Source organism: Phyllobates terribilis, unplaced genomic scaffold (assembly GCF_046119375.1).
Source record: "Phyllobates terribilis strain yellow unplaced genomic scaffold, ASM4611937v1 Scaffold_7__3_contigs__length_470593459, whole genome shotgun sequence".
Lineage (NCBI taxonomy): Eukaryota > Metazoa > Chordata > Amphibia > Anura > Dendrobatidae > Phyllobates > Phyllobates terribilis.
In genome coordinates, this window is record NW_027362767.1 from 98,469,947 (window position 1) to 98,496,462 (window position 26,516).

A 26,516-nucleotide genomic window follows, 5' to 3' on the forward strand; every position below is an offset into this window, starting at 1 on the left:
AATAAACCATTGGATCACAGATATCAAAGTATCATTTTAATTTGCATCCCATGACCTATGTGCCCATATAGACGGCTTAGGAAGGTTGATCCTACTGACAGAATCCCTTTAAAGGTTTTGTCCAGGCTTTTCACAAAAGTTATCAGGCACTCCATGCAATTCACTTGCATTGAGTGAGGCCGTGGACATCTAGTCGAAATGTGGCCGTATGTATATTGCCAACTTGCGGCTACATGACCGCTCGGTATCAATGTCGGCACCAGAGAATCTCAACAGCATGTGCTGCAAGTAATAAGAGGATTCACAAATATGCAGTCACAGAGTGACTGCAGACTTTTGTGAAAAATCTGAACAACCCCTTTAAGCTTTCAGCCTAAATCCCTGAATTCATTCTTAAAGGGGTTGTCCACCACAAGGACAACCCCTTATTGATCAAAATTAGTGTTGAGCGAGCACTAAAATGCTCGGGTGCTCGAAGCTCGGGCCGAGCGCGCCATGATACTCGGGTGCTCGACCCGAGCAACGAGCCCAATGTTAGTCTATGGGAGACTCGAGCATCTTTGCGGTGGCACCCCTGGCAGTCTTTTAAAAGCCTAACAAGTGCCCAAAATGATAGTGACAGTGCTCAAATGACATGGGGACAGCATGGGATCGCCCCAGGAAGCATTTCTGACCCCCAGATCACTGCTGTCAACAACGTGGTCAGAGGTATTAAGCCACTTTTACGGGCTCACAATAAAACGTTCAAAAACTAAAGTGAAACTTTTTTCCTGTGAAATATGTTAAGGAACATCCTTTCCAGGGTAAAGACTTGTGTATAAGTTAAAATAAATGACCAAAAACAAAAATACTCCTCCACACCTTCAGCTATGTTCACAAGTAGCATTTTTTATGCGTTTTTGCACTTTTGTATTGCTTTCAACTGTGACAAATGCATTCACCGTGAAATGTCATTTTAACATTTTACAACCTTATCTGGCCATGTGCTGTGTGACACATGCATAAAGTGCTGAAAAGACAAGGGAACAGCATGGGGAAGACCCCTGGAAGCATCTCTGACCCCCAGGTCACTGTCTAAAAGTGTGCCCATCATAAGTGATCCTTAGCGCATCAGAAGATGCAGACTTGCAACTATCCCCATGCAAGTTCTAGTCCCAGGGCAGTGTTCAATTGTACCTCCCCCATTCCTTGCAATGCAAGCGCAAAAATGCAGCCTGCCACCCACCCACCCCCAGGCTGCAATACCATACTGCTTGCTTGCTTGAACTTGAAATTGGGCCTTTTAGGCATGTGGAGGCGGAATCTGGCCACCACGTCATGGCTGTGTTGGTGGCCTGGAATCCATACTCAGTCCCCAGCCGCCTGGTGGCCGGGTGTCCCCGCTTGCTCCCCAGCCTCCAGGGGGTGGCCGGGTGTCCATACTCGGTCCCCAGCCACCCCTATTTGTCCCGGTAACCTTTCCCACACTTTTCTTAGCCTGGCCTGCTTTAGGGCAGCATTGGCCGAGCCCACCGGACTATCAGACTCCTCCAGTGGGCCCTGGCTTCTCCATCAGGGGAGTTGAGAGTGCCAAGGTGAGGAGCATGATGAGGATGATAGAAGTTAGCATCTGCCTTGTTTTGTTGTAATGCAAGCGCATGTATGTAGTAGCGGCTAGGCCTGAGGTGGTCAGCGTTTTGGCGCATATCCTACCTCCTCCGAGGATTGCTGGATGTTTTCCTGCTACTATCCAAGTTCTATGACTCCCGTTAAAACAAAGCTTCAGGTGATAAATAATGGATGAGGTAGTGGCAAAGGAGAAAGAGCAGGAGGAACAGGGACCATTCACATCAATATCAGGCCAGTCAACCAGATATGTCTTGTAGGATATGTTTCTGTAACAAAAGGAGCGGTTCAGCTACACAGTTATAGGGCATACAGTGAGTGCAATGCCTACCAAAAATTTCGAGCTACTCCAATGCCCCTTGGAAATGACATGGAGGTCAGAGGGCGTTAACTAAACCTTTTTTCCAGTTATAGCAACTGGGTCTCCCGTGCACTGTTGGCCTAAGCAGTGAATGGAAGGCTTTCCAAAAATTATGAGGAACTGCAATGCCCCTTACAAGAGCCATGTGTGGCACCCCAGGGGTCTGGTCACCACAGTAATAGAGATATTACGTCGGAGAGCAAGTGGGAGGTTTCCTGGTCAGGATCCCTTAAACATGCAACATCCTCCTGACCCAATCCTGGGAGGGGAGAATTCTGCCCTTATAAACTGGATCTGGGGCGGGGTAGAGTGAGTCAGAGAACAGTAAGAGTCAGAGTGAGAGCAAGGGAAAGTAACAGCAAGGAGCTCTGTAGGAGCTAGGAGCTAAAGACCAGGGGCTGGAAGCTGAGCAGAGCTCGCCCTGGCAGAAGACAATAGGAACAGGACACAGGAGTCCGAAGCTGTGAGGTCTTATATATCCAGCAGCAGAAACCAGCCGGCAGGGGATTTCAGGTCCTCTGGCCATAGAAGCCCGGAGGCTCAGTCGCAAGCAAGGGACCAGCACCGCCGTCGTGGAGCGGAGGCTAACAGAAGGCCCCAAGTCACCAGCCATACGGGTGAGCACTACACGGTACACTCAGGGACGTGGGCTACTTCTACCCGCTTACAGCAAGGTAGCCAGGAAGAGTGCAGACAGACGGGGAGGCCTACAACTCCACCTGGCCAGGGGAACTCCTGCTTGCTCACAGACTGACCAGGCCTCTTATGCTAGCCAGTACTCCCGGGAGGGTCTACCTTATAATCATCAGTAAAGACCCTGAACTGCACTGCAAAGACTCTGAGTCGTTCCTGCTGCGCTCGTGCACCATCACCCCCATCATCCACACTCACTGCCCTGAGGCTATACTCCTCCCGAGGGGAGTTATTCCATTCTATGCTGCGCACACAACACCAGCCTCAGCGGTCTGCCTCGCAGCGGTGGTACTCCCTGACCGCAATCCATGGGTGGCGCAGTCGGACAATTAACCTCAAAACCTAAGAAAGACTGCCACTGGTTTGACCAGCCTGAGCCACGGGACCGGGTCACCGCCACGGAGACTACAGACCCCAGAGACCCGGCACCGGGTATCCCACACACGTGTACACACGGCCCAGGGGGCGCGTCACATGCAGTACAGCATATTACAAACATAAGTCCCATTATTGGGGAGTGGGTGTCCCATGGTATTTGCTTATGCTTTCCCAGCAAAAGCTGCCAAAAATTAGGATGGAGCAACTTGCAATGCCCCTTACAAGAGCCATGCAGTACAGCATATTACAAACATAAGTCCCATTATTGGGGAGTGGGTGTCCCATAGTATTTGCTTATGCTTTCCCAGCAAAAGCTGCCAAAAATTAGGACGGAGCAACTTGCAATGCCCCTTACAAGAGCCATGCAGTACAGCATATTACAAACATAAGTCCCATTATTGGGGAGTGGGTGTCCCATAGTATTTGCTTATGCCTTGCAAGCAAAAGCTGCCAAAAATAAGGACGGAGGAACTTACAATGCTGGCACCCTGGTGGTATAGTGGTGGTGGAGGCTGAGGATAATTAGAAGAAGATTAAACAGCCGAAACGAGGAAGCGTATACCCATGTGTGGGTGTGAAGCGGTGCATGTGAATACACCTCCCGAAATAACACAGTGGATTTGACTTTATGTTACTCTGCTGTCATTTGGTGGTGATGAGAAGTCTGGCCCAATCCAGCCCTTGTTCATTTTGATAAGGGTCAGCTTGTCAGCATTGTCAGTTGACAGGCGAGTGTGCTTATCAGTTATAATTCCCCCAGCGGCACTAAAAACACGCTCCGATAACACGCTAGCGGCAGGGCAGGCCAGGACCTCCAAGGCGTACAGAGCGAGTTCATTCCAAGTGTCCAGCTTGGATACCCAATAATTAAAAGGCACAGAGGAATCACGGAGGACGCTGGTACGATCGGCAAGGTACTCCCTCACCATCTTTTGAAACTTTCCACTCCTTGTGAGAGTACCCCGCGCCTCAGGGCCTGTAAGCTGGGCGGGTGTCAGAAAACTGTCCCAGAACGTTGACAGTGTTCCCCTGCCTCTGCTGGATTGGAGTTGCATCTCTCTCGCCTGTACGCCTTGGTTGGGCAACAAACTGTGACCTCTGCCGCTAGCGTGTTCAGATGGGAATTTTTTTAAGAGTTCTGCAGCAAGGGCCTTCTGGTATTGCCCCATTTTTGTAGACCTCTCCACCTCAGGAATAAGAGAGTGAAAGTTCTCCTTGTAGCGGGGGTCTAAAAGTGTCACCAACCAGTAATGACTGTCAGCCAACATTTTGACAACGCGAGGGTCACGGTTAAGGCAGCGTAACATAAAGTCAGCCATGCGTGCCAGACTGGTAACGGGCAAGATTTCCGTGTCCTCACCAAGATGACGACTGACCATGCTCTCCTCCTCCTCCTCCCCCCTGTCCTCAGGCCACCCACGCTGAACCGACGGTATGACACTTGTACAGGTACTACCGTCTACAACGCATGATAGCAGCTCCTGTTCTTCCTCCTCCTCCTCTCCCTCATTGTCCCCCAATGCATGTTGGGATGAGATGAGGCTGGGCTGTGTGTAATCGCTCGCTACGGCTTTTTGATCCATCTCATCATACTCTGGCTGCAATGCCTCCTCTTTAATTCTCTGCAGAGAGCGTTGCAAAAGACAGACAAGTGGGATGCGGACACTAATGATGGCGTCATCGCCACTCACCATCTTGGTGGCCTTCTCAAAGTTTGTCAGGATGGTACATATGTCAGACATCCAGGTCCACTCCTGAGGTCTTATGTGTGGAGTCTGACCTGAATATCGACGGCCTTGTTGCAGCTGGTACTCCACAACTGCTCTCTTCTGCTCACAAATCCTTTGCAACATGTGGAGGGTAGAGTTCCAACGTGTGGGGACATCACACACCAGTCGGTGTGCCGTAAGCTGCAAACGCTGCTGCAACACAGCAAGGGCGGCGGAAGCTGTAGCCAACTTGCGAAAATGAGCTGACAGGCGGCGTACTTTCAGGAGCAGATCTGGCAACTCGGGGTACGATTTAAGAAACCGCTGAACCACGAGGTTAAGCACATGAGCCAGGCATGGTACGTGTGTGATCTCACCTCGTCTCAGAGCCACCACCAGGTTACGGCCATTGTCACACACGACCATGCCGGGATGTAGGTTCAGCGGTCTCAGCCACAGATCTGCCTGCTCTTTCACAGCTGTCCACAACTCACAAGCAGTGTGAGGTTTATCACCTAAGCTTATGAGTTTCAGCACAGCCTGTTGCCGCTTGGCGGAGGCAGTACTGCAATGCTTCCAGCTTGTAACTGATGTGGTGATATCTGAGATGGAGGCTGAACATGAGGAGGAGGAGGATGCGCAAGAGCTGTACACTGTGGGGGCAACTCTGACTGACATAGGGCCCGCAATCCTCGGTGTGGGGAGGATGTGTTCCGTCCCAAGGTCCGACTGGGTCCCGGCTTCCACTATGTTTACCCAGTGTGCAGTCAGAGAGATGTACCGTCCCTGGCCACAAGCACTTGTCCACGTGTCCGTTGTCAGGTGGACTCTCCCAGTAACTGCGTTGTTGAGGGCACGGCAGATGCTTTGGGACACGTGCTTGTGTAGTGCGGGGATGGCACACCGGGCAAAATAGTGTCGGCTGGGGACCGAGTACCGAGGGACGGCCACCGCCATAAGATTGCGGAAGGATTCCGTCTCCACCAGCCTAAAAGGCAGCATTTCCAATGCAAGCAGTCGTGAAATGTGCGAATTTAGGACTGTGGCCTGTGGGGCGTTAGCTGCGAATTTCCGCTTTCTTTCAAAGGTCTGGGATATGGACAATTGAATGCTGCGGTGGGACGTGGACGTTGATGCTGTTTCTTGAGAAACTGCCATAACAAGTGAAGACTGAGAGGAGGGGGCATCTTTACATGCAGTATGGACAGGGGATTGCCTTGCACACACAACAGGGGGTTCTATTGCACGCACAACAGTGGAAGAAGCAGTGGTGACACCCGCTGACACTGGTCGTGGACCCTGGGTTTCGCCCCACAAAGTCGGGTGCTTTGCTGCCATGTGCCTGATCATGCTGGTGGTGGTCAGGCTGGTAGTTTTGTCACCCCTGCTGATGCTGGCATGGCAGGTGGAACATATGGCCTTTTTGGGGTTATCAGCAGAGTCTTTAAAAAAATTCCAGACTCTGGAAGACCTACCGCTTGTACTGGCAACGTCCCTCGTGTTGGTGTTACGGGGAACGGTTGCCTGCGGCCACCACACTGCTTCTTCCTGCCTGTTGGGGTACTCTGCCTCCCTCCCCCTGTGTGCTGCTGGCCTCACTCTGCATGTCCTCCTTCCACGTTGGGTCAGTTACTAGATCATCCACCACCTCCTCCTCCTCTTCCACTTGCGCACCACGATCCTCCTCCTCACTTCCTGGCAATTGTGTCTCGTCATAGTCCACCTCTTGTGACAGATTGCCAACGTTGACTTCCTGTGGCCGTGGCTGTTCAAATATTTGGGCATCGCAACATGGGATCTCCTCTTCCACCACTTCAAGCATATCAGGCGAGGGGCCCAAATATGGAAATGGACCAGTGAATAGCTCTTCAGAGTGTCCAAGTGTGGGATCACTTGCTGTCTGACGACACTCGGCATGGTGGGAGGAAGGAGCATCAGGATGAGGAGGAGTATGCGGTCGAGACTCACGGCTACTAAGAGTTGACCGTGTGGAAGACAGACCGGAGGTGGTGGTGCCCAGGTAACTGGAAGTATTATCTGCTATCCAATTAATAACCTGTTCACACTGATCAGTTCTCAATACTGGTGTTGTTCTGTGCTTCCCTAGTAATTCGGTCAAGAAGTGGGAGCGAGAAGATGTGGCTGTTGGTTGTGGCACATTTTCACCTTGGCCACGGCCCCGTCCTCTGCACGAACCATCACCAGAACGTCCACTTCCACGTCCCTTGCCACGCGCCTTGCCCATTGTAAATGAAGTAAAATAGCTTACACTTGCACTATCAATGGAAAAAGGGTAATAAAGAGTAGATTAGAACCGTGGAAGAGGAAAACCACAGTTATTGTTTACTGGGGTAAACCACACTTTTTTAAATAGAGATATTTGCGGCTGAACAGTGAGCGACACACTCAAACTGTTTTTTTTTTTAGATACAAATGGCCCAAAACTGGATAGTACAGCGATTTGACCTGTGGAACTGCGAAACCACACAAGACTATTTTCAACAGATATATTTTTGTGTCACAACAGTCAGGAGACACTACTGTTTTTCTTTACGGAAAAAACTACCAAAAGCTGAATAATAGAGATTTTTTACCGTGGGATGGCAAAACCACAGTTATTGTTTACTGGGGTATACCACACTTTTTTAAATAGAGATATTTGCGGCTGAACAGTGAGCGACACACTGAAACTGCTTTTTTTTTAGATACAAATGGCCCAAAATGGATAATACAGAGGTTTGAACCGTGGAAGTGCAAAACAACACTTCTGTTTCTCTAGCCTACACCAGACTATTTTCAACAGCTATATTTGTGTCTGAAAAATCAGAGACACGCTTTTTTTTTTTTTGGGGTGGGGGGGGGGGGGGACACCAAAAGGTTAATAAGACGGGTATTTGTACAGTGTGAAGGAGGAAAAAAAAAAGAAGGATTTAGATGAAAAAAAAAGGATTTTTCCTGGCCCCCGACACCTGGTGCTAAGTCCAGCAATTTGAGCAACAGGAGCACACAGGACTGTAATGCAGCGTTTGCTGGTATAACCACTGTGTCTCCTATACAGCCTGCCTGCCTGGTATCTGGGATGGATATTAGTCCTGAAAAGGACTGTTTGTTTGTTCTGGCAGCCTTTACAGACCCTACACTAACTATTTTGCAGTTTATATCTCTCCCTAAATCAGCAGCGCTGTCCCTACACTGTCTAATCCGGAGCGACTGTGTCCAAGATGGCGGCGCCCCGTTTTAAATACTCGAGGTGACGCTGTGCGGCCAGCCAATCACTGTAATGCCCACAACCAACATGGCTGCAGCATTACAATGACTGGCTGGCAATCCCTGCATGTTCATTGGCTCTGTAAAGAGCGCTAAACATGCAGGGCGGAGACCCGAGCTCCCACCCGAGTAACCCGGAAATGCTCGGTGCTCGCCGAACATCCCGAGTAGCGTGATGCTCGGGCGAGTACCGAGCAGTGTCGAGCATGTTCGCTCAACACTAATCAAAATGCTTGCACCCGATAAAATAAAAAAGCTTATACTCACTTACTGTCCTGGCGCCGTTCCAGCGGTGTCAGCACTCGTGTTCCCAGGGCTCCCGTGCTGCGTGCTGTTGTTGTGACATGTGCACCGGTGCCCACTCAGCGCTGGCGTCACTGTTCCCACCTCCTGTCGAATTGAACATGAAGAGGAAGTCCAGGCTGCGGCTGATCTCTGACTTCCTCTTCATCTTCAATTTGACAGTGATGCCAGCGCTGATTGGGCACCGGGCTCACATGTCACAACAACAGCACGGGACTGAGAGTGCCGACACCACAGGAACAGCGCCGGCACAGGAGGGGAGTATAAGCTTTTTTATTTTATGGGGGTCAAGCGTGGGGGATGAGAGGGAGTTGTTCAAGTACTGGAAAACTTCTTTAAGGACCTTCCATGTACCTATCTCATTGGTGCCAATGTGTACCATGACCACTGGGTCCTTACAAGCCTCTCCAGTAATCTATCAAACTGATGCATGATGTAGATGTCTTGCTGCAGCAGTAATACCATTGTACTGACACCCCTCTCTTCCGTCAACTTAACAAACTTGTTGGGGTATGCCAGATCAGGACTAGCCTCCCTGACACTTTTCCCTCTACCCTGCCTTCTGTCACCCAGCTAGCTGCCTCATTGTCCTGCAGATCCATGCTACCATCCTCTCCCACATGTACCCCAGCAAGCACTTGCTCGGTGAGCATTAAACTCCTTTCCATATTATCTATGGATCTCAGACTTGCAAGCTGGTCTTTAAGATCCAGTACCTGGGCTTCCTAATGCACAACTTGCACAGCAGTAGAGATGAGCGAATTTCCAGACAGTTAGTGTCCAGTGCTAATGGCAGAACAGGGACCTCTCCCGGAAGTCAGGTGCAATGTTCGGAGTTCTGGGGGGGGGGGGGGGGGGGGGGAGTCTGTGAGAGAGAGAGAATTTTCCAGATCCAAAGTTCAGGTCTCCATTGTTTTCAATGGGGTTCGGGTTCTGGTTCAAGTTAAGGGAAAAGTTCTGGTACCTGAACCGAACTTTGGAAAAAAGTTCAGGTCTGGTACCAGAACCCAAACTTCCATGGTCAGCTCATCCCTACACAGCAGTATGCACCCCGATACGGCTGGTCAAGGATCGCATATGTGGCACCCCAGGTCTGGTCGCCACAGTGGCAGCAATGTCATGTCTGAGAGCAGGTGGGAGGTTCCCTGGTTGGGGACAATTAGCATGCAGCACCTCCTGCCTCAGTCCAGGGAGGGGAGAAACCTGCCCTTTATAAACTGGATCTCGGGCGGGGTTAGAGAGACCAGTTAGAGACAAGTTCCAGACAAGGTTCGAGTGAAGTTGCAGATAGGGACAGGTCAGCAGCAGGCTGAGGAGTCCCTGTAGGCAGAGGAGGAACACAAGGCCAGGAGGGGAGCTAGCAGAGTTCGTCCTGGCTAGAGACTTACAAAGCCACTGGAGTCCGAGGCTGTGAGGGTTATAAGCCCAGCAGCAGAAGACCACCACGCAGGGGACTTCAAGTCCTCTGGCCCAAGGAAGCCCGGAGGCTCAGCCACACGAGAGGGACCACTACTGCCCCGGAGGGGTGAGAAGTACGGAAGGCCCGAGTCGCCAGTCATAAGGGTGAGAACAACACGGTACACTCAGAGACGTGGGCTACCACCACACTACAGCGGGATAGCCAAGAAAGAGTGAAGTCAGCAGGGTAGGCCTACAAACTCCCCCTGACCAGCGGGATTTCCCAGTTGCTCTCAGACTGACCAGGCCTCCATTGGTAACCTGTATTCCGGACGGGTCCCTTAATACCGCCAACAGTAAAGACCCTGAATTGCATGACAGACTCCGTGTGGTTACTGCTGCGCCCGCGCACCATCACCACCAACATCCCTATTTACTGCCCTGAGGCTATACTCCTCCCGTGGGGAGTTATACTACTCTCTGCTGCACCCACAACACCAGCCTCAGCGGTCTGCCCTGCAGCGGCGGTTCACTCTGACCGCAATCCACGGGTGGCGTAGTCGGACATTTAATCACAAAACCCTATAAATAGAACGCCATTTGGTTTGACCACCCTGAGCCATGGGACCGGGTCCCCGCCACGCAATGACTACAACCCCCAGCATCCACAAAAGGTCCGGTTCCGGGTATCCCCACACACACACGGTCCAGGGGGTGCGTCACATACATGCGGCAAAATGTGCACTGGATGGTACTGTCAAAAATGGAGCACATTTGGTGCAGAAAATAAAAAAAACTTGAAAGTATACAAGTAAATCCAAACAAACAATAAGTCTATAAACCTCTCCAGACAGAAGCGTTGTAAAGATGCAATACTGATAAATGTGGCACAAATTAAGGCACTGCGGCCACAAGCAAAAATTACTTCCGAATTTCCCTCTTTTGATTGCAAAGAAAAACCTAAAAATGGCAAAATGCAAAAACTAATTAAGAATTTATAGCCAGTGAGATGATTGTTACTGGTTTCCATTAGACAACAGTTACTTTTACTATTGCAATTATTTTTAGTTAGTAAAAGAATGGAGACACAATCAGCGAGCGGCTGTCGTCCTCTCCTCCCGACAGATCACATTCCGATGTGAAGCTCGGAGGCTGTTAGCCGTGAATGGCTCCCAATTTGATAATTACAACCAAGCAGCTCGTTATGCCAGGAAAACCACACTGACTCCCTCATGTACCTTTTAGTTACTGGTATAGGCTTGGCCCGTTTGCCAGCTTAGCTAAATGGACCCTGAAGTGCAAGCTAATGCTACATGATATTAGCTTCCTCTTCAAATACTCTGGATGAGCAGACACAAGCGCAGCCCATGCCAGCAGATTCCTGGCAGCAGAACACAGAAGAGTTTCACTCTGCAACTCGGAGATTATCACTGAGCACATAACCCATCGGTTTCATAGTGTCTGGACCCCGCCAGAGAGTGGCTACCTCCACAAAAGCACTAGCCACTGGGTGCAATCTGTAGAACAACACTTAAAATGCAGAGCCGCGCTGTTAACCCTTCTGTTTCAACTGCAGAATTGCCAAGTAACTCAATCAGAATTTTCCTTTGCAAAGTAGCATTTGAATTAAAAAAAAAAATTACTTACTATGAAGGCCATGAAGTGTTAGGGTGTGTTCACACGTAGTAGATATGCTGCAGATTTACCTTCTGGATAGAAAATCTGCAGCAAAGTGGGTGAGATTTCCAAGTGTGGCAGAAAAAATGCTGATATTAATTCAAAGGCATTTTAAAGGAGTTTGCTGGCCTAAGGCTACAAGTCTGCAGTCATTCTGTGTGTCTGCAGACTTGTAAATTTTCCCATCGGGTGATGTAAGTATATGTAGGTATATGATTTGAATACATGCGATCACATGCCGACTAGACGTGGTTGGACTCGCTCATTGCAAGTGTATTGAGTAAGACAGGACAAGTCTAGTCTGAATGTGGGCAGAAGCATGCAAATCTCATACTTGCGCTTACATGGCCAGCACCAGAGAATCCTTGCACCGTACAGTGCGCACGACGTGAACAACTTCCTTTTGTAGACTTTCACCACAAATTATACCCTTTGCTAAGTGCAGGGTGAAATCCATAGCAAATTAGAACCAATATTTGCATGTAATGCAGATTTTGAGCGGGATCCATAACAGATTTTTTTGTGTATGCCCCTATTGGCAGCAAAAATTCACAGTGGCAAGAAATGCTATAGACCAGATTCATCAAAGCAATTATGCCAGAATTAAATTGCTTTAAAAAGTTGCATTTTTTTTGTGTAGAGTTGCGCATGGAGTTTTCCAACTTTTAGTGTTTCCACACCAGTTTTGCCCAGCTCCGACAAAATTGGAGGAGCTGGGTGGGACAGGGACACGACTGCACAGCTCATCTAATTCAGGACGAACTGAGCTGTTACTTACATGATAAATATTACTCCAGTCTCTGACTGGAGTAAGATTTTTGGTGAGGCGTATGGAGAATCTGATTCCAACCCCCAGTCATCAACACTGGAGCGAACGTCAACAAACTTGATGAATCAGGAGCCTTTGAATTTCATTGCAGCAACGCTGGAATTTGGTGCACATTTGCACATTTCACTTTTTGCATTACTCCTAAGTAAACTGGGGTGACGTCAGAAGTTAAGATTATAAATCGGCAGTGCCAGACAATTTATGCTGCTAATTTTCTCCACAGTGTGTGGATGAGATTTTGCTATTAATGAAAAATAACAAAAGAAAAAACAAATAAAATAAATGTTACCAGTATTTACAACCAATGACTAATAAAAATTAATGAAATAGCCGAGTAGTCAGCAATAGAGGCAGCTACATTGTACTGATGCAATGTCCAGGGAAACGGCGCAGACTGTACATGTTATATGACCCAGGAGCCCAGGTGTCAGGCATACGGTCCGGACCCAGGAGCCCAGGTGTCAGGCATACGGTCCGGACCCAGGAGCCCAGGTGTCGGGCATAGGGTCCCAACCCAGGAGCCAAGGTGTCAGGCATAGGGTCCCGACCCAGGAGCCCAGGTGTCAGGCATAGGGTCCCGACCCAGGAGCCCAGGTGTCAGGCATAGGGTCCCGACCAAGGAGCCCAGGTGTCAGGCATAGGGTCCCGACCCAGGAGTCCAGGTGCCAGGCATACGGTCCTGACCCAGGAGCCCAGGCATACGGTCCCGACCCAGGAGCCCAGGTGCCAGGCATACGGTCCCGACCCAGGAGCCCAGGTGCCAGGCATACGGTCCCGACCCAGGAGCCCAGGTGCCAGGCATACGGTCCCAACCCAGGAGCCAGGCATACGGTCCCGACCCAGGAGCCCAGGTGCCAGGCATACGGTCCCAACCCAGGAGCCCAGGTGCCAGGCATACGGTCCTGACCCAGGAGCCCAGGTGTCAGGCATACGGTCCTGACCCAGGAGCCCAGGTATCAGGCATACGGTCCTGACCCAGGAGCCCAGGTGCCAGGCATATGGTTCTGATGCAATAGCCAAATAGTCAGTTACATTATCTTGACCCAGAAGAATCAAGTGTCAAATGGTTACGACAAAGGGATATGTTTTGGACACAGTTGCCAGTGATACCATCGTAAACCATACCCACACTGCCAGTGCTTCTAACCATACATATGCTAGCCATATGGCAGTGACCCCAAGAGCCAAGTGTTAGCCAGGGCTTACCAGGCTGGGATTCAGTAATGCCACGTCCTGAGTTTTGCAGCTACCAACAACTGGGAGGTAACATGCAGGAGACCCCAAACCCACACGTGCCCCCTCACTACTTGCTGGGGAACATTTATAGAATAGTTTTCTAGGTCTTATTCCTTTTAATGAGCAGATGTCATGAGATGCACTCACCAGGGGAACCTCTCCTTCAGCTGCCTCATGCATTGCCTCGTGGGCCTCAGAGTGGTAATGAAAAGGGCAATCTCCTCGTACTGCGCTTTGCTGAGCTTCATCTCTGTGGTGAAGAGGAACATGGGATAAGCTTCAAGCCAAAGACATTTTCTGAGAAAAAAAAAAAAGCAGTGAAAAACAGTGCGGTAATCTCGTTCCTAACAGGCATGTATGGAACCAGGCGTTACCTACAATATAAATCTGCCAGTGGTCTGTGGCTGCAGGAACGGAAGAGACAGTGCCGCCTCTTACCCGACAGCATCCATGGCTCTTCTGATTAACTGGCCAGGCATGACGTTACATGTCCGTCCTGCCACAAGAATGACGTGCCAGACCGGCTAATCAACAGAAGAGCCACAAACGCCGTCAGATAAGAGGTGGCGCTCTCACCCAAATTCCAGTGGACACTAACCACTGTTGTGGCCGACGAAATGGGAATAATATCGCACCAACTCTAGACAGCATTATCTAGCCCCAGTACCAAGACTGTGGAGTCGGTATAAAAAGGACTGACTCCAAAAATATATCATAAACTGGGTACAGTAGTTCAGTGCAGCATGTGCTGGAAAAGGTTTTTATAAGGATTTGGGAAAGTTACGAAATGTCCTATAAATGTCTGTTCTGTTCCTGATCTAATGATATCGGCTTTTAGTTGAGATGAATCTGTGCTGCGCTTTATGTACACGCTCAGTAGTGAGGCAGGGCTGCACTTTATGTACACGCTCAGTAGTGAGGCCGGGCTGCGCTTTATGTACACGCTCAGTAGTGAGGCAGGGCTGCACTTTATGTACACGCTCAGTAGTGAGGCAGGGCTGCACTTTATGTACACGCTCAGTAGTGAGGCAGGGCTGCACTTTATGTACATGCTCAGTAGTGAGGCCGGGCTGCACTTTATGTACACGCTCAGTAGTGAGGCAGGGCTGCACTTTATGTACACACTCAGTAGTGAGGCCGGGCTGCGCTTTATGTACACGCTCAGTAGTGAGGCAGGGCTGCACTTTATGTACACGCTCAGTAGTGAGGCCGGGCTGCACTTTATGTACACGCTCAGTAGTGAGGCAGGGCTGCACTTTATGTACACGCTCAGTAGTGAGGCAGGGCTGCACTTTATGTACACGCTCAGTAGTGAGGCCGGGCTGCACTTTATGTACACGCTCAGTAGTGAGGCCGGGCTGCACTTTATGTACACGCTCAGTAGTGAGGCCGGGCTGCACTTTATGTACACGCTCAGTAGTGAGGCCGGGCTGCACTTTATGTACATGCTCAGTAGTGAGGCAGGGCTGCGCTTTATGTACACGCTCAGTAGTGAGGCAGGGCTGCGCTTTATGTACACGCTCAGTAGTGAGGCAGGGCTGCGCTTTATGTACACGCTCAGTAGTGAGGCCGGGCTGCGCTTTATGTACACGCTCAGTAGTGAGGCCGGGCTGCGCTTTATGTACACGCTCAGTAGTGAGGCAGGGCTGCGCTTTATGTACACGCTCAGTAGTGAGGCAGGGCTGCGCTTTATGTACACGCTCAGTAGTGAGGCAGGGCTGCACTTTATGTACACGCTCAGTAGTGAGGCCGGGCTGCACTTTATGTACACGCTCAGTAGTGAGGCAGGGCTGCACTTTATGTACATGCTCAGTAGTGAGGCAGGGCTGCACTTTATGTACACGCTCAGTAGTGAGGCCGGGCTGCACTTTATATACACGCTCAGTAGTGAGGCAGGGCTGCACTTTATATACACGCTCAGTAGTGAGGCAGGGCTGCACTTTATGTACACGCTCAGTAGTGAGGCAGGGCTGCGCTTTATGTACACGCTCCGTAGTGAGGCAATGCTGCACTTTATGTACACGCTCAGTAGTGAGGCCGGGCTGCACTTTATATACACGCTCAGTAGTGAGGCAGGGCTGCGCTTTATGTACACGCTCAGTAGTGAGGCAATGCTGCGCTTTATGTACACGCTCAGTAGTGAGGCAGGGCTGCGCTTTATGTACACGCTCAGTAGTGAGGTCGGGCTGCGCTTTATGTACACGCTCAGTAGTGAGGCAGGGCTGCACTTTATGTACACGCTCAGTAGTGAGGCCGGGCTGCGCTTTATGTACACGCTCAGTAGTGAGGCCGGGCTGCGCTTTATGTACACGCTCAGTAGTGAGGCAGGGCTGCGCTTTATGTACACGCTCAGTAGTGAGGCAGGGCTGCGCTTTATGTACACGCTCAGTAGTGAGGCCGGGCTGCACTTTATGTACACGCTCAGTAGTGAGGCAGGGCTGCACTTTATGTACACGCTCAGTAGTGACGCAGGGCTGCGCTTTATGTACACGCTCAGTAGTGACGCAGGGCTGCACTTTATGTACACGCTCAGTAGTGAGGCAGGGCTGCACTTTATGTACACGCTCAGTAGTGAGGCCGGGCTGCGCTTTATGTACACGCTCAGTAGTGACGCAGGGCTGCGCTTTATGTACACGCTCAGTAGTGACGCAGGGCTGCACTTTATGTACACGCTCAGTAGTGAGGCAGGGCTGCACTTTATGTACATGCTCAATAGTGAGGCCGGGCTGTCAGGGAAATTGAGAAGTCGAAGGTTTGGCTTACAGAGTCCACAGCCCTGCTCAGATCTCTTGGTATTCTCAGTATTATATCGAAATATGCACGGTAAGGACTTCTAAGCATTAGGCTATGTGCGCACGTTGAGTATTTGATTGCAGAAATTTCGGCAAGGTCTCTGCATCTCTTGGGAGCAAAAACGCTGCGGAAAAAAATGCGAGTTTTGCTGCGTTATTTGATGCGTTTTTGTACAGCAATGAATGCTTTATGGAGCTAAACAAAGATATTTGAAAAAAGAAACATGGGACATTGCTGTAACACTTGGATTACTGTCGGACCTTGGGTGAGTATATTGGGTTAATTTAAATGATTAAAGAATGTGTCGGTTTTATTTCAAATAAAGTGTTTTATTCTAGGTGTATGGGTTTATTTAAAGCTTTACTTACAAATTTAGTAATGAGGGTGTCTGCCTGACATGTCTTCATTACTAAACCTAGGGCTTGGTGTCAGCAACACCTATCCCATTACCCTGATGAAACTACACCAGAAAATATGAAGTGCCATTTCTGGGGCAGCTGAGGGCTGGTATTTTTAGTAGTGATGAGGGAATGTGCTTGGTTAAGGGGTTAACGGCTGCTTACAGAGCATCTTTGACATGCTCGAAAACTATGTTCGAGTTCACGCAGCCTAGCAAACAAGCAATCCCTGCATCTGTCGCGGCTGTCTAACAGCCGCAAGACATGCAGCTGCGGTTACTCGAACATAGTTTTCAAGCATGTCAAAGATATTCGGTAAGCAACAAAGCGTGCTCGGTTTACCCCTTAACAGAGCATGTTCGATCATTACTAATTTTTAGCCTAGGAAGGCCAACATGTTCCCTGGCTATTAATAACATCTCACAGCTGTTTGATGGAAGGAGTGCTTCTTTAAGGCTGTGTAAAAGCTAACCAAAGTTTTCATCCGCTTAATATATTGCAATCATCATATTATATATAGCACTGTGTACTTACAATTGCTCTTTTTGTCTCTCTCTCCAGTTAATGTATTTTTCGGACCATAAGACGCACTGGACCATAAGACGCACCACAAATTTTCAGGAGGAAAATAGGGGGAAAAAAATCGAATGCGTCAAATGAGGGTCAATCTTACAGTCCGAATTCAGCTTACTGGCGGAGGGCAGCGGCGGTGGTGTGACGCTGGGGGGTGATGCTGCTAGTCCCAAACCAGGCTGGTAGAAGGGTAGAAGTGGGTGTTCGGCGGTACTCATCAGTGCGGGGACATCTCGGGAGACGAGATCTTGGTGCCGAGATCTTAACCTGTGCATGAGCCACCTCCAGTGGCCATTTTCCCGGAGTTTGTCGCATTGAAACCATGTAAGCGCGGGGGCTTCAGGCCTTCACAAAATGTCGGCAGAGCCCCCCCCACCGCCGAACACCCCCTTCTACCAGCCTAGGATGGGACATGCAGCATCACCTCGCATAGTCAAGCACCAGCCTGGGACTCGCAGCATAGCCCCGCACCATTGCACCTGCAAACACCCCCTCGTCCCAGCCCAAGACCCGCAATATATACCGACTCCTGACGCCGCCACCCCCTCGGTAAGCTACATTCGGTCTATAAAACACACCATTTTCTCCCCATATTTGGGGTGAAAAAAGTGTGGATTATAGTCCGAAAAATACGGTAATCCTTCTCTTTTCTTTGCGCTATGTAGAAAGAGGAAGTCTCTTGTTCCTCCATTTATCATTTCCCTCTTCAACTCCTGACCCAGCTGCTCCCTCTACCCCCCTCTGTAAGGGACTTTTGCAGTGATGGCAAAATTTTACAGGCAAAATTGACCTCCTCTTTCTACATAGAGTTTAGAAGGATTCAGCTAGTCAGTTTTTACTCACATGGTGTCATAGACCTAATGGAAAAGAGAAGAATTAACTGGGTAGAAAGGGAAAATGAGCAATTGTAAGTACACAGTGCTGTATAATATGATGATTGCAGTATATTAAGAGGATAAAAATTTTGATGGGAGGAGGAGGAGGAGGAGGAGGAGTGCTTCTGTGAAGATGTCAAAAAAAACAAACAAAAAAAAAAAAAACAGTACTGCTGCTTTCTGTCAAACAAAGACCTACACCTATCCGCAGGTTGTGTGTAGTATTGCAGCTCAGAGCAGTTATATCAGGCATAACCAATCAGCAGGTGCAGCACTACCAGATTTAACAAATCCTTTACAACCCCCTTTAAAAAATAATTGTGCAATTTAACAAAAAAAAAAAGAAAAAGTTTCTCTTATTGAGTAAATAAAGCAAATGTAGATACAAGAATGTCAAGTTGAGAGCAATTTAAGGATAAAATCATTTAAGGACCGAGAGAAGCCATTAGAGAAGATGATTTTAGTGAATATGAATAAAAAAGTCAGAATTAGACACTGGTTGTAATTTGTGAGCACATTAGTAACATTAGCTGGATGGCATCCATTCCTAGCAAAGCAAATTCAAAGAAAATCATAAGTTTGTCAGTTAAAGGGGAAGCTTAATTAAAGAGCAAGCTACGTGCCTGTAAAAGCTATTCATACCCTGTGAACTTTTCTATTGGGATTTTATGTGATCTACAGTGGCTTGCGAAAGTATTCACCGCACCACCCGCATCCATGTCTTAACTTTTTGTAGTAAAATAAGGACTTTACCCAATTGCTGAGTGCCGCCTCTTCACCTCTTCTGCTGGATTTTTACCTATTTTGTTACATTACAACCTGTGTTTAAATATTTTTGCAATCTCATTTGTGTGTGATGCATCAGCACTACATAGTCTAAAGTTGGTAAAGTGAAGTGAGAAAAATATAGGCATAAATTAAATGTATGGGATCAAATAACTTAAGATTGGCATGTGCATATGTATCCATCCCTCTTGCAATGAAATCCCTAAAAATTTCTAGTGCAAACAATAACCTTTAAAGTCACATACTTAGTGAAAGGAAGTCCACCTGTGTGCAATCTAAGTGTCATATGGTCTATCAGAATATACACTTTACCTTCTCTGAAAGGCCACAGAGGCTGCAACACCATTAAGCAAAAGGCACCACTAACCAAACAACACCATGAAGACCAAGGAGATCTCCAAACAAGTCAGGGACAAAGTTGTTGAGAAGTATAAAGCAGGGTTGGGTTAAAAAAATATATCCCAATCTCGGATTATTCCTTGGAGCACCATCAAATCCATTATCATCAAATGGAAAGAACATGGTACCACAACAAACCTGCCAACAGAGGGCCGCCCACCAAAATTCTCAGCCTGGGCAAGGAGGGCATTAATCAGAGAGGCAGCACAGAGACCAAAGGTAACCCTGAAGAAAAACTGCAGAGTTATTAAGCTGAGACTGGAGTATCTGTACATACGACTACATTAAGCCGTTCACTCCACAGAGGTGGCCTTTATGGAAAAATGGGCAAAAAAAGCCTTTACTTACACACAAAAATTGTAAAGCTCCTTCTGAGTTTGCTAAAAGACATGTGTGAGACTCCCCAAATGTATGGAGGAAGGTGCTGTGGTCAGATGAGCTCAAAATTTTAACTTTTTGGTCACCAAGGTAAACGCAATGTCTGGCACCAAACCAAAACAATTCATCATCCCATCATCCCAAGAACACCATCCCCACAGTGAAACATGGTGGTGGCAGCATCATGCTGTGGGGTGTTTTTTCAGCAGCAGGGATAGGGAAAATGGTCCAAGTAAAGGGGAAGATGGTTGTGTGAAATACAGGAATATTCTTGAGCAAAACTTGCTTCAGTCTGTCAGTGATTTGAGACTGGGACGGGGGTCCATCTTCCAACAAGACAATGACCCAAAGCATACTGCTAAAACAACACTCCAGTGGTTTAAGGGGAAACGTGTAAATGTTCTGGAGTGGCCTAGTCAAAGTCCATTGCCTAGTCAAAGTCCAGACCTTAATCCAAATGAAAATCTGTGGTCAGACTTGCAGATTGCTGTTCACCAGAGGAAACCATCTAACTTGAAGGAGATGGAGCAGTTTTGGCTTGAGGAATGTGCAGATATCCCAGTGGCAATATGTGGAGAGCTCAGAGACTTATCCAAAGTGACTTGCGGCTGTAATTGCCGCAAAAGGAGGCATTACAAAGTACTGACTTTGAGGGGGGTGAATAGTTATGCACACTGAAGTTTTCAGTTATTTTGTCCTATTTGTTGCTTGATTCACAAAAAAAGAAAACCGTGTTCACAGTTTGTAGGCATGTTCTTTACATGAACTGATACAGACCGTCAAAATAAAAAACAGTGAAATTCCAGGTTGTGAGGTAGCAAAACACGAAGACTGCCCATGGGTGTGAATACTTTTGCAAGCCACTGTACCAACAGAAAGTAGAAAGCATAGACCGAAACGTGCATCGGGGTGGGCGCATCCTTCTGGAAGTCTCTGCTGTACCTTTACAGGTACTTACTTAAGTGACATTATTTTAGATGCAACAGTTACCTGTACGGAAAGACTATTTCCACATGGATTCATTCATTACAGCACTTTGTCATTATTATTATTAAGGAAGTCGATGGGAAGATGATGAAGATAAATACAGAAGCTATATGTGGCAGAAAACTAACAATGAATCTCATCCTGAAAACACCATCCCCACTGTCAAACATAGTGGTGGCAGCATCATGCTTTGGGAAGATTTTTCTTTAGCAGGGCATCACTAATAATTTGGGGATTCGTGGCAGCTCTGATTAAGCTGCAATTAAAAGTAGTTTTTCCTTTTGGTCCAGCAAGGCTTAATCTTAGTCTCTTGCTGGCAGCCTTTTGAGGGCAGTCAGCTGATGTTGGTTGGTGCCACTCCCACCTCCCTTTAAATAGCCACATGGTCCATCAGCTGACCGCAGGTTATAGTTCATTCTATGCTGACCTCTTTGAAGGGGCCAGTCTCTGGAGAAGCTGTGGTGTTCGTTGCAATTGCAGAGGTGATGTTTCCTGTTGGAAAGCCAAGTGTACTTTATGTTGTTATCTTTCCATTGTTTGTCTTACCTTCCTTGTGTTGTCCTATTCTAGTGGGGAGACCAGTGTCTCACTGGCTTGCGCACTAGCCAGGTTAAGTTCAGTGCTAGCGAGGGCTTAGGCACATGATCGCGCATGGGGGTGAAGCACCCGTCTAGGGACAATAGGGGAGCTTGGGGACAGACACAGGTTGGTGTCAGGAGGTGTCCCTCCCCCTATTATCCCATTGTATCCGTGTCTTGTAAAGTCCACCGCACATCCCCTTGTCGTTCTGTGACATTATAACTGGCCAGCACCATTTTTCTTTTCTCCCTGGGTTCCTATGGCTCAAGCTCAGGCTTTGGCACAGCTTCTTCAGACCCTCACGGATGAGGTTACTCAGTTGCGGTCACAGGTGGGGCAGCAGCTTCAGCAATTGTCTGGGTTAAGGGTCTCGGCTCATGCCCAAAATATCTCTCACTGACAAGTTCTGTGGAGGGAGAGATAAATTTGTTGTTTTTAGGGAAGCCTGCAAATTATATTTCAAGCTCCGCCCTCGTTCTTCATGGAGTGAGGAACAACGTCTGGGGATTGTGGTCTCCCTTCTTAGTGGCGATCCCTAGTCCTGGGTCTTCTCCCTACCAACTGACTCTCCATCTTTGCGGTCATTAGATGAATTTTTTGCGACTTTGGCCCTAGTATATGGTGATTCTGATGGAGTCTCCCTGGCTGAGTCTAAAATTATGTAGGATCAAGCAAGGGGCCCGGCTGGCTGAAGAGTACTGCACAGAGTTCTGGAGGTGGGCCACTGACACTCAGTGGAATGATCCGGCCCTTAGGAGTCATTTTTGTGCGGGTCTGTCAGTTAGGCTGCAGGATTCTCTGGCCCAATACCCTACTCCAAGGTTGTTGGAGGCCACCATGGCCCTTGCTATCAGAGTGGATAGACTCCTGAAGGAGAGATCTACACTAATTCTGCCCCGTGTTGTGGTTCCTAGGGAGGAAGCCATGCAGCTGCTGTCGTATGAACCCATGCAGTTGAGGGGTGCCTCCGTTCACACTGGGTTGCCTGAGGTTCGCCGTGGGAAGGGGGCATGTTTTTACTGTGATCTTACAGATCATTACATCAATATCTGTCCTTCTAGTGCCAAACTTTCTGTTCCATCACATAAGCCGCATCTCCCTGGTCATGTGGAGAGAAACTACCAGGGTGTGTACATTTCCTCCATTAATAAGTCTTCGTTTTCTATTTCAGCTGACATAGTAGTGGGTGGGAAAACAGACTATTCAGGTTTTGATGGATGCTCACTTTGCTCAGTCCCATGGTCTTATCTGTATGGCACTAGTAAGATCCATTCCTATTTTTGCCATTGATTCCGCTCCCTTTGGCCAGAGGAATTTGACCCAACTGGTACATAATGTGTACTTGCGTATAGGGACTCTAAATAGTGAGTTCCTGCCATGCTACGTCTTGGAGGGTCTGCCTACGCCCATCGTCTTAGGCCTTCCCTGGCTAAAGAAACACAATCTGGTCATAAATTGGCGGTCCAGAGAAGTAGTCAGTTGGGGCAAATTTTGTGAGAATGATGCTTGGGGGCTATCTTTGCCGTCTTGGCGAAACCCAACCCTCCTTCCCCGTTGGAGATGCTACCGGAGAATAGGGGGTAACTCTAGACCTCTGTGTCCTCTCAGGAGGATTGGACAGGGGGGGGGGGGGGGGGGAGCTTGTTACCACTGAGTCTTATAAGGGTAAGAGTTTTGTGACACGGGGGGAGGCGCCTCTGTTGTCAGTCCTGCAAAGACTATGTGGATCCAAATGTACGTGTGGTAATAAACGTTCGGGTCCGGACCTGTGTGTAAATGAGTACGTATGGGTGTCCAGTAAAGACATCAGGTGGAAGTACGCTTCGGAAACTCTGGTTTCTAGGGTGATCGGTCCGTATAGGGTTAAAGCCGTAATCAACCCTACGACCTTCCAGTTGGAGTTACCCCCAGTAATGCGTTTCCTTAACGTATTCCACAGGTCATCGCTTAGGAGATTTGTCGCACCTCCAGAGCCTACATCATTACCATCACCGTCGGTCTGTGTTGACCATAACCCTGAGGACCAAGGGTCGACAGAGGTGAATACTGGTGCTTCCTGGTGTTCCGGCCATATGTCATTTCCATTCAAGTCCGGTCTTCAGGGTCCTGAGGCCCCTCGTAGAAAGGGAGAGGGGGGTACTGTCATATAATTTGGGGATTCGTGGCAGCTCTGGGTATGCTGTAATTTAAATGCAGTTTTTTCCTTTAGGTCCAGCAAGGATTAATCTTAGGCGCTTGCTGGCAGCCTTTCTAGGACGGTCAGCTGATGTTGGTTGGTGCCACTCCTACCTCCCTTTAAATAGCCACATAATCCATCAGCTGACCGCCAGTTATAGTCATTCGAAGCAGACTTCTTTGAAGGAGCCAGTCTCTGGAGAAGCTGTGGTGTTTTTTGCAGGTACAGAAGTGAAGTTTCCTGTTGGAGAGCTAAAGGCCCCGTCACACATAACGAGATCGCTAGCGAGATCGTTGATACGTCACGGTTTTTGTGACGCAATAGCTTTCTTGCTAGCGATCTCGTTATGTCTGACATGTAGCAACGATCAGGCCCCTGCTGTGAGATCGCTGATCGTTACAAAGCTTCCTGGACCATTCCTGGGTCGTTGCGCTCCCGCTGGGCAGTGTGCATCGCTATATTTGACACCTTATCAATGACCTCGTTAGCGATTCAGAACTGAGACACGTAGGCGTGCATAAATTGGACTTTTCCGCGCCCCTCGTCCCCGATTGGTGGTTGCTACGGTGTTCTCATTTTCCACCGTGCATAAAGAAGGCAACAGAATAGCGATTCCATCCTTTGTTTCTGACCTCGTGCTGGATTGCAGATCCAAGCAGAATTCTCCGGGCTGTTGATTGCGTAATTTTATGCACGCCTTTGTGACACAGTACAGTCCCTATCAAGCTGTGAATCGTTGAAATAGCTGCTGTGTGAAAGAGTCCCTAAGACCGCCGAGATCGTTAGTTAGATCGCTGAGGCGGCCGAAATCGTTGGGAAGTTCTGCATGTTTGACAGCTCCCCAGCGATCCCAAAACCGTGACGTAATAACGATCTCGCTAGCGATCTCGTTATGTGTGACGGGGCCTTAAGTGTATTTTATGTTATCTCCCATTGTTTGTCTTCTCTTCCTTGTGTTGTCTTATTGTTGTAGTGGTGAGACTAGTGTCTCACTATCCTGCTCACTAGCCAGGTTAAGTCCAGGGCCAACGAGGGCTTAGGCATGTGATCGCGCACGGGTGGAAAGGACCCGTCTAGGGACGATAGGGGAGCTTAGGGACATAAACAGGTTGGTGTCAGGAGGTGTCCCTTCCCGCATTCCCTACTGCTAGGACCCTCCTCCCCTCTATATCTTTCCGTTGCTTCCGTGTGTTGTGCTGTCCGCCGGACATCCCCTTGTCGTTCCATGACACAGGGACAGGGAAGCTGATCAGATTTGATGGGAAGATGGATGGAGCCAAATACAGGGTAATCCTGGAGGGAAATCTGTTAGAGGCTGCAAAACACTTGAGACTGGGGTGTATGTTCAACTTCTAGCAAGAAACCCTAAACAAGCTAGAGCTACAATGGATGGGTTTAGATCAAAACATATTCATGTGTGTGACTGGTTCAAAGTCCAGACCTAAATCCCATTGAGAATCTGTGACAAGACTTGAAAATTGCTGTTCAGACATCTCCATCCAATCTCACTGAGCGAGAGCGAGTTTGAAATTTTTGCCCATTCTTCTTTGTAGCCTCTAGGTATGCAAAGCTGGTAGAGACATACCCCAAAAGACTGCAGCAAAAGGTGGTTGTTATGCACACGCCCGGGCTAAGCGGCGTGTGCGTGTGATTGTAGTGATTCCACTGGACCGTGCCGGAGAGTGAATGCCTGGAGGGGCGTGACTAAGTATTCACCCGATCCGACCAGGGTCGCACGACGGCATACGACGCCAGTGCACCAAGGAGGAACCGAGCAGAGTGACCAGGTGCTACTCCAGGACAGACCCCGGACACGGCTGTTGACCCACACAGGGGAATACAGGAACAGGCTGGTAGGCTGGCACACAGACTGGTGGGTATAGGCAGGCACGACTGGTATGCAGGCAGGCGGGTATGCAGGCAGGGGGGTAAAGGCAAGCACAGCTAGAGTGCAGACAGGGAGGCACTAGCAGGTAGGAACACAGGCGGGATAGGACCCAGTACACACCGGGACTCAGGAACAATACAGGCAGAGGGTTACAGGCAAGCACAGCTAGAGTGCAGACAAGGCTGAGCAGGGAGGACAGGGCTCTGTTCACACGGAACAGACAGGAAGGGAAAGACAGAGCCAGATACTCACACAGTACTTGCAGAGACAACAAGCAGGAGTTAGGTACGAGTTCAGACTCTGCAGAAAAAGGAAGGGAACGGACATAGAGGCAAAACAGGTAAAGGACAGGAGAGAGTTCAGACTGGAACTGAGTGTACGGAGGAGACCGACACTGCAGAGGGATACAGGAGCGGGTCTGGGAATACGGCCCCCAGAGAGGCGGAACGAACAGGCAAGGAGCGTGTTCAGACAGGACAGACCAGACGCAGGAGCGGGTCTAGGAAATCGGCCACTAGAAGGCGGAACGAACAGGCAAGGAGCGTGTTCAGACAGGACAGACCAGAGAACACAAAAAGGACACAGTTCAGACACGGGAGCTGATACCGCAAAGCAGGAGACATACAGGACTCAGTTCAGACACGGGAGCTGAAACCGCAAAGCAGGAGACATACAGGACACAGTTCAGACACGGGAGCTGATACCGCAAAGCAGGAGACATACAGGACACAGTTCAGACACGGGAGCTGATACCGCAAAGCAGGAGACATACAGGACTCAGTTCAGACACGGGAGCTGATACCGCAAAGCAGGAGACATACAGGACACAGTTCAGACACGGGAGCTGATACCGCAAAGCAGGAGACATACAGGACTCAGTTCAGACACGGGAACTGATAACGCAAAGCAGGAGACATACAGGACACAGTTCAGACACGGGAGCTGATACCGCAAAGCAGGAGACATACAGGACTCAGTTCAGACACGGGAACTGATACAAAAAGCAGGAGACAAGAGACGGGACCTGGCACCTTCAGAGTGCAAGCACACACTGAAGGAAACACTATGCTCAGGCGGGGATAGAAGGGAGCTGCTGAGCTATATACCAAGTGACAGACAGCAATAGGCTGAGGACGCACAAGGGGTGTGACCCACAGCAGGTACAAAAAGCAGGAAGTGATCGGGCGCCGCCCTTAAGCAGCAGAAACAGACACAAACAGACAGCATG

General features: G+C 49.0%; 1 protein-coding gene across 4 annotated transcripts in view; it reads right to left on the reverse strand.

Moving 5' to 3' along the window:
- CDIN1 (CDAN1 interacting nuclease 1) overlaps nt 1-26,516 on the reverse strand; it is a 545,783-nt gene that overhangs the window by 505,712 nt on the left and 13,555 nt on the right. For 2 of the 4 annotated variants that reach the window (XM_073637559.1, XM_073637557.1), the window contains exon 2: nt 13,604-13,753. In XM_073637559.1, the coding sequence (XP_073493660.1) occupies nt 13,604-13,636 (33 nt within the window). In that variant the 5' untranslated portion in view covers nt 13,637-13,753. The remainder of the gene's footprint in view (nt 1-13,603; nt 13,754-26,516) is intronic. The other 2 variants (XM_073637560.1, XM_073637558.1) reach the window with 1 other exon arrangement.